We start from the raw sequence: 8,737 nt of genomic DNA on the forward strand, positions 1-8,737 counted from the left end.
TTTACGTTTCAAAGGTTTCTTAACATTTTGGCATACCTTAGAAAAAATGGATGTATGTGTGTGTGAGTGTGTGTGTGTGTGTATGTGTGTGTGTGTGTGTGTATGTATGTATGTATGTACGTGTGTGTATGTATGTGCGGATACAAATTTTCGTCGACGATTTCGGGAACATGGATCAACCGATTTGAATAATTCAAAAAACATTCGATTCGTATTGATAAGGAGACGTACTGATTAGTTTTTGGCGAAGGCAGGTCCAGCCGTTCTAAAGATACGGGGCAAAAAGTGCCGAAAACGGTAACTCAGTTTTTAAGAGAACGGAGCGTCCGATTTTAATAATTCAAAAAACATTTGACTTGTATTGACAAGATGAAGAATTGATCAAATTTTCATGAGGGCAGGTCTAGCGGTTTCGGAGATCTAACGAAAAAAGTAAAAAAAAATGCCATTTGGCGGTCAAAAATGATCATTAGACATATGCACATCAAATCATCAGATATTTTATAGAGATTTTAACAATAAGTATAAATTTTGTTTGCATTCCTATGGGTTCCGTACCAATATTTATTCATTAGACGGCGACGCGCCGCTTACGCGCTTTGACATTTTGTCTCTATGCAGTTAAAGCAGTACGATTGATAAAAAAGATCTTCCAAAATATGCCAAAATAAAGAAGAAAACATTATTTTTTCCAAAAAAAATTAAAAAAAAAAAAAAAAAAAAAAATTTTTTGAAAAAATTTTTTTTTTCAAAAAAAAGTAATTTTTTGTTTAATTTATAGTTTCTCAAAAATCTTATTTTTTCGAAGTAAATTTGTTTTAAAAATGTCAATCGTTTTAAAAAAAATAATAATTTTTGGTACGGGAAGTTCCAGCAATTTGCCTTAAGACACGATGCCTTAATTGCCTTAAGACAGAATTCCACTTACAGCTAGTTGTATCCTGCTAATCATCTGCGACCTGCGACAGTTCAATATAATAATAAGTCAGTTTCAGTTTATAACGTGTTGTTTTATTATGTGTTTTCTGCGTGTCAAATGATCGCGGGTGGGTTATGCTATCTAAGACACTCCTTGTGCGAGGGTGCCGTTTGACATAGCACCACTCCTTTATCAGCCCGAAATGTGATATAACATTTACTCGCACGAATGATGTATAAAGAATTAATTCCACAAGCCGCAGGCATCAGGCGCCCTGCACACGCAGTCCCGACCCGCCGCTCCAACAGATTTGTCTGTGTGAATAAAATTTTTATGAAGTTTTGAAATAATTAATATTTCATAAAGTATAATTGTGCTAAACGAAATGTTATTATAACTTAAGTAGACTAAACGTGTCGTTTTCATAAACCATTCAAAATAAAATAACCATCATTTAACCAATGTTTAGTTTGGTGAAAAATTGAAGTGCTTTAAATATTATGAAATTTTTAATTCAACTTTTAATTGTATATTAACTTTCACTAATCCAGAATAAAACATGAAATTCTCAAATACGAAAAAAACATCAAAAGGTGTTACAAATATTATATTTTGATCATAATTCATTTAGTTAAGTACAGTTCGATTAAGGTGTTGTTTTGGGTGTATAATGCTTTAGGATTTAAGAAGAATCTAAAACGACTACTGATAAATTACATTTAAAATAGTTTTACAACTGTGACGCGTTATTCAAAACAATATTATAAAAGCTTGAAAAATGGCCGAAGCATCATCTACGACTCTTCCTAATGGTGAGCCAGCTTGGTTAGAGCAACAAACAATAGCTGGTTTCCGAGTCTGGCACATTCTATTTTTTTGCTTCTCCGCGCTGTTGAGCTTAGGTAAGGAAACAAAATTTTTTTTGCTCAAATCATTTTTTTGGTATATTTAATTAAATTTCAGGATTATGTAAAATATTACGTAGGGTAGGGATAGAGCACAAGGTCCAATTTGACTTTAAACAATTAAATTGTGAAAACCAAGCCAATTATATGACAATATATTAAATAACATATATAAACTTTTGGCTAATTCATCATTGTAGAATTGTGTTTTTTGCTGTTTTTCCAAAATTTGAATCCTGGTCCTTTTTACTCCACAGGCGGGGTGAAATGGGACAGTCAATGCGCAAACAGGTCAAATGTCTTATATTAATTTTAAAGGGTTTTTACAAAATAATAGCTATATTATTCAACCAATGCAAAATATAAGTTTTATGGATACATTTTTTACAGAGATAAACTTTTATAGTATATATCTATAAACCCTAGATCTAGTAATAGTAGTATATATCTATAAACCCTAGATCTAGAAATAATCATCAGCAGAGTTGGAATAACAATTTATTTGACGTATCTCTTGTAAAATTGTATTTTTAACCCAATTTACTTTTTTCTTTACTATCTTTTATTGTTTATACCCTTGTCAGGGATCAGATGGTACTTTTTATCCCACCCACATGTGAGCTTTCATAAAGGTTATATAAAAAACTGTTGAATCTAACTTAAAATTAACAATATATCTTATGAAATAATTATTTTTTTTATTCACTGCTATATTTACAACTGTCCAGACATTTAGCAAATTTGTTGATTTACAATTGTCAGCCGTAATAGGGACAAAAATTAAATAACGCATACTTAACAATTATTTTACGGTTTCGTAAACTAAACCACATGGCTCACAAAAAATAAACTAACAACAAAAGAAAATGCTTTTGTCATAGATTCTCAAACATTGCCGTTTATCTACCGAAGGCGACGTCGTAAGAATCAAGGTGATGGCTATAGTGTTATCTTTTTCTTTCTACTTTCAAATCGTTGTTAAAAAATCTTTAACTTTACCTGCTATTAAGATATCTGCGGTGGGCCTTTTAACCCGCGGGCCTTTAAACTCCGCTTTACCCTACATCTAACAAAAAAAATCTTGGGCAGTTCCTAGTTTTAAGACTATAATTTTTCATATTATATATGAAAAATAATATGAAAAATTATAAAATACTGTAGCAAATATTACACTTTATTATTCCATATTAGACATGGGATTAAAATTGACTATCACAATTGACATTTTATTACAAATCAATCGACTAAATAAGGATAATAACATCGTACTTATCGATTTTTAAATGTAAAAATAGTAGTTTTAAATAGATTAGAGGTGAAAATCACACTTATTAAATATGGCTGATCGTCACTATAAATCGATTAATAAATTCCTGAGAATTCGCCGACCACTACATACAATAGAATCGTGTTTGCATGGCGCGAATGGAAATCATGGAGGCGTTGATGAGATAGGTGTGCCTATCGCTAAAAATCTAATTATCAAATCAAATGAAATATTAATGTAAAAGTATTGATTATACTCTATAATCATATTTTGTAATATTTTTATAATAGAGCTATATGAAATCCGTGCTAAATCGGAACGGCAAGCGGCAATAAATTATCGGAAAGTATTTTTTTTTAATAACAATAAGGTAAATGAATAAATTTTATCATATTATTTTTATTTGCATTATTTTTAATTTGACTATTATTCTATGATTATTGTAAATTATTATACACCAAGCGTTTTATAATATAATATATAAACTAGAAACAGAATGCTCCGTGAAAGAGGTCATTCGTAAATTTTCTTATTGACTTACCACCGCAGAGTAAGTTATAGTAATTGCGAAATAATAGAAAATATTTTTTTCATATCATTACGTTTTAGGGGTTTCTGAATATTTTGGCCTACTTTAGAAAAATATAATGTATTTGTGTGTGCGTATGTATGTGCAGATACAATTTTTGATCATGATTTTGAGAGCATGGATTTAGGATTTGAATGATTTAAGAATTCGACCAGCCGTTTCGAAGATACGAGATAAAAGTGCAAAAAATGCCAATTCAGTTTTTGACAGAACGGAACGTCCGATTTGAATGATTCAAAAAGCATTGCAGTTGTATTGATTAAATTTTTGGGAAGGCAGGTTCAGCGGTTTCGGAGATCCAATGAAAAAAGTTTTAACAAAAATGCCTTTTGGTGGTCAAAAATGAATATTAGACATGTACACATCAAATTATCAGACACTTTAAAGATTTTAATAAAAAGTTCAAATTTTGTTTATATTTCTATGACACCAAGATTAAAATGTTCAACCGTTAGAGATTGCGACGCCGCGCTTACGGGCTTCGATATTTCATATCTAAAACAGCTACGGAGCGTAATCGCTTTGAAGAAAATCAAAGTTTTAAAATATACAAAAAAAAAAATAAACTAGCTGTAAGTGGAATTCTGTCTTAAGGCAATTAAGGCATCGTGCCTTGAGGCAAATTGCTGGAACTTCCCGTACCAAAAATTATTATTTTTTTAAAAACGATTAACATTTTTGAAAAAAATTTACTTCGAAAAAATAAGATTTTTTAGAAATTTTAAATTGGACAAAAAATTACTTTTTTTGAAAATAAAATTTTTTTTTAAAAAAAAATTTTTAAACAATTTTTTTTATAAAAAATTTTTTTTGGAAAAAATGTTATCTTCATTTTTATATATTTTGGAAGATCTGAACTTTTTTTCAAAGCAATCGTACTGCTTTAACTGCATAGAGACAAAATATAAAGCGCGTAAGCGCCGCGTCGCTGTCTAACAGAAAAACAATGGTACGGAACCCATAGGAATGTAAACAAAACTTATACTTATTGTAAAAATCTCAATAAAATATCTGATAATTTGATATGCATATGTCTAATGTCTAATGATTATTGTTGACCGCCAAATGTTATTTTTTTTAGTTTTTTCTTACTAGATCTCAGAAACCGCTAGACCTATCTTCATGAAAATTTGATCAAATCTTCATCTTGTTAATACAAGTAAAATGTTTTTTGAACTATACAAATCGAACGCTCCGTTCTCTTAAAAACTAAGTTACCGTTTTTGGCCCTTTTTGCCCCATATCTTCGGAACGGCTAGAATGTTTTTTGAATTATTCAAATTGCTTTATCCGTGTTCCCGAAATCGTCGACGAAAATTTGTATCCGAACACACACACATGCACGCACACACACACATACATCAATTTTCTCCAAGGTATGCCAACATATTCAGAAACCTCTGAAACGTGAAGATATATAAAAATTTTCATTTTCGATTTTTTTGCGATTACTTACCCTATGGAAAGTTAATTATAAATTAATCAATTTATGATCTCCAGAACATTAACAATCGTCATTTCATTTCGAATCAAATTCCAAAAAAAAATAGTTGCCAAATTTACACAAAATTGAAAAAGTGCTCCCGCATAGTCACAGTCTAAACGCATTTGCAAATAATTCTGTGCGACATTTTTACTTATACTGTGCTCAGTTTGGCGGCATTTTCACATTTTTCAATAATTTTCACAAAATTGGAAAAGTGCTCCAGTACACAAACAGTCTAAACGCACTTGCGTAAACATTTCTACCAGAGTGGCGCTTAGACTGTGCTTAGCTTGGGTGATTTTTTGAATTTTTAGTCCAAAATTACAAAAAAATTTTTTTGAAAAAAAATTAGAAACAAAAATTTTTTTTTTCCAAAATCAATTGTTTTGTTGAAAAAAGCAGAAAGTTCTTTGAATCATTTAAATCGGACGCTTAGTTCTCTCAAAAACAGCCATTTTTTTTAAATTTAGCTCTGTAACTCCAAAACCTCTGGGCCTACCTCTGCCAAAAACTAATCAGCACATCTCCCTATCAATAGGAAAACGTGGACGAAAAAACGCGGACATACAAAACACACACACACACACACACACACACATCCATTTTTTCTGAGGTATGCCAAAATGTTCAGAAACCTTCGAAACGTCGAGAAATGTAAAAATTTTTGATTTCGATTTTTGGACGATTACTATAACTTACCCTACGGGAAGTTAAGAAAAAAATCAAAATTATCAGAAGTCTTAAAACAAATACAAAATATTCAAAAACTTCAAAAAAAATTCTTTTCAAAATTTTCAAGAAATTTTATAGTTCCTAAAAATTTTAAATTACGGTACGGAAAGGTACAGCAATTTGTTTTTAGACATTATGCACTAGTGATTTTATTTTATCGTCACGAGAAGTTAATCGAGATTTCTTGTCTAAATATGAACAAACATTAGGAAATTTAATGTTACTATATTATATACTTCGTCACCTGCGATAATAAAATTTCAAAGCAAAAAATTGTCATTATAATTATCCAGTCGATGTTATTATGTTGTCTATTTTCTTCTATATTTCAGTGGTAATGTTATGTTGCTGCGTCCGTTTCAGAATACCTCGCACTAAACAGGACATCGAAGCCGATTACCAGAGAAAGAAGTTGGCGCGGAAATTCCGAACACAACTGGCAAGAATACAAAACGCAGAGTTAGATGACATGGATCTACAAGGAGGTTATATTTATATGATAATAGAATTTTTTTATTAAATTCATATAAATAATTTTGATTTTTGTATTATAGCTTTAGAAAGAGTTCAAAAAGATTTTACGAGAGAAAACAGCGATGTTGGACAAGGTTCTCTCAGCTCCATACAAACAATAAAGCATAGTAAGTAAATTATATGTCCAATTTTAGGGTTCAATAAAAACAGATAGATAAGATACAGTTCTTTTAAATGTTTTAAACGAAAACTGAAATCTCTTGCCCTCCCTAAAAACACTCTTTGAAACGTCAATGTTCATATATCAGTCATATGTGATGTTAAACATACGATATACGAGTATATGTATCTGACATACGGAATTTGGTAGAAGGCTATGTCAATCACGTTTTATTTGCAGTATGTTTCGAAAGCTTGGCCTACCAAGAACAAAACCTAAAAATTTCTTGGTTTAGATATAAGACTGACACGGCTAGTCAAGAAAAAAAAGTTAACCCTTTCCGGTCCTTTGTTCACTCACTATCTACAGAAATTAAGTCCGAATGGCATGGTATCCATCTCCAAATTTAATTTGAGGACAAAGGGTTAATATAATTATAGAACCACGCCAGTCATATATCTGTAACATAAAAGATGGCGTTTTTGTAGGAATCAGGCAAAAAATTCTTTGATACATTAAGTTTTCTTGATACATTTTTAACGTATTTATCTAATAAAGTTACCAGAGCACATGACCACATGATTTTTTCTGATATTATCGTGGCGATTAACGTGTTAAATGAAAAATAATGGAATTTGTATATCAATATAATATAATCTTAAATGTATATTATTAATTCTATAATATGAATAGTGTTTTATTTAAATATTTTGAGTATAATTATTTTATTTATCAAAAACTTTCTTTGGTTTCAACTTGGCATTTGAACAAGCGACGTTAGAATTCCACAAAGTACGAACAAAATGAAATATAGGGTAAGGACATACTATACTGCAATACTAATTTTTAGGAAAACAGTTCACAAAGAAATCGTATCATTGTCTTTGGGTCATTAGCACTTGAACCATAGACCCAAAGTCTTACATCGTAACCAACATTCGCCAAGCTAAGAACAGAAAAAGAGGATTTTGCAACAAATGCAAGTCTCTTGTTTTTACCGGTGAATCTCATTCTGGTCTGTTTTAGCAATGATTTCTTGTAGACTTTGAGTAGAAGTTAAAAGCCAAATATACCCTTGACATAACTTGACAGAATTTATTTTTGTTTGTTCTTGACTGTGATAATGACGCTCAAAATCTGACAGGATTGTAATTATGGCTTTCTTCACGTTATACAGTCGCGTAGATGTTATCCACTATTTAAGTAAGACCACCGTACCATTTTGTCCAATAAATGCATTGTTTATATTTTTTATCCAAACCCTCACACAACACAAAAAAATCTGAAGAATATGCTATGATTGTACTTTCTATTGTATCCAGATATTTCTGCGATAAATATTGTATTAATACTATTAAACAGTTTAAGGCAAAAAATCGTTTTTTTTTTGCAGAAATGTCTTCCAAAACTAGCCAAGAATATATCCCTAAAATATCAGAAACGTATTCAAATTATTTTCAGAGCTACAGAGGAAATAGTGAGCAAGCGTCAAGCAGGTCAAATTGATTGTATTCAGGACACATGCACGCTCGTGACGCCTCGGCAAAATGCTTTTACCCGGCATATTATGACATTTATTTTAATGAAAAAAATTGAGAAGAATGTTGAAACACATAACTATAAAATCTGAAAGTTTCGTTCCAATTAGATAATTATTTCTTTCCCTAAAAACCCCAAAAAAGCGATTTTTCGAAGCCTCTAAAGCAAGCGCCCTTTAATATATGACTAAAAATATAGCAATGTAAAAGTTCTGTACGTTTAATTTAAACTTACAGAATTTTTACGTTGCTACATTTTTAGTCATATATTATTGAAAATCATCCATACATCATCATTGATAAATCTCTTCAAATTAAGTGTATAAAACGGTAATTAAGTAATCTAAAATATTCAGTGTGTTTTACCGATATTGATTGCGGTGAACAGCGTGACAGTTTACAAACCACGTCTCACGCAATGTGCTAAAGATAAAAAGCGCCGAAATAAATACACCTCATTAGACACGAAAACTCGACACGCATTGAATTTACTGACGAATCGACAATGGAGGTACTCACTTAAAATATCTTCTGAAACCAGCTGGTCAGGGTTTGTAAGGAGAAATAATCCGATGTTTCAAAGTTACCTATATGGCATCTGAAACCCATTATTGCGAAAAATGAAATTAAACTAGCTGTAAGTGGAATTCTGTCTTAAGGCAATTAA

General features: G+C 30.8%; 1 protein-coding gene across 1 annotated transcript; it reads left to right on the forward strand.

The window, feature by feature from the left end:
- The first annotated feature begins 1,697 nt into the window (after positions 1-1,697).
- On the forward strand, positions 1,698-6,547 carry LOC113375852 (transmembrane inner ear expressed protein). Its single transcript, XM_026615802.1, has 3 exons — positions 1,698-1,821; positions 6,231-6,383; positions 6,453-6,547. The coding sequence occupies exons 1-3, from the start codon at positions 1,698-1,700 to the stop codon at positions 6,545-6,547; spliced, it is 372 nt and encodes a 123-aa protein (XP_026471587.1).
- Positions 6,548-8,737: the final 2,190 nt, after the last annotated feature.

The sequence above is a fragment of the Ctenocephalides felis genome, unplaced genomic scaffold (genome assembly GCF_003426905.1).
Source record: "Ctenocephalides felis isolate EL2017-DRISC unplaced genomic scaffold, ASM342690v1 CF-g0.4_SCAFFOLD_01886, whole genome shotgun sequence".
Lineage (NCBI taxonomy): Eukaryota > Metazoa > Arthropoda > Insecta > Siphonaptera > Pulicidae > Ctenocephalides > Ctenocephalides felis.

Bases quoted from the DNA above. Each gene is read 5' to 3' on its own strand.
- LOC113375852 (XM_026615802.1), top strand. From the start codon at position 1,698: ATGGCCGAAGCATCATCTACGACTCTTCCTAATGGTGAGCCAGCTTGG. The intron at 1,822-6,230 runs GTAAGGAAACAA...TCTATATTTCAG, and splicing joins CTCCGCGCTGTTGAGCTTAG to TGGTAATGTTATGTTGCTGC. The intron at 6,384-6,452 runs GTTATATTTATA...TTTGTATTATAG, and splicing joins TGACATGGATCTACAAGGAG to CTTTAGAAAGAGTTCAAAAA.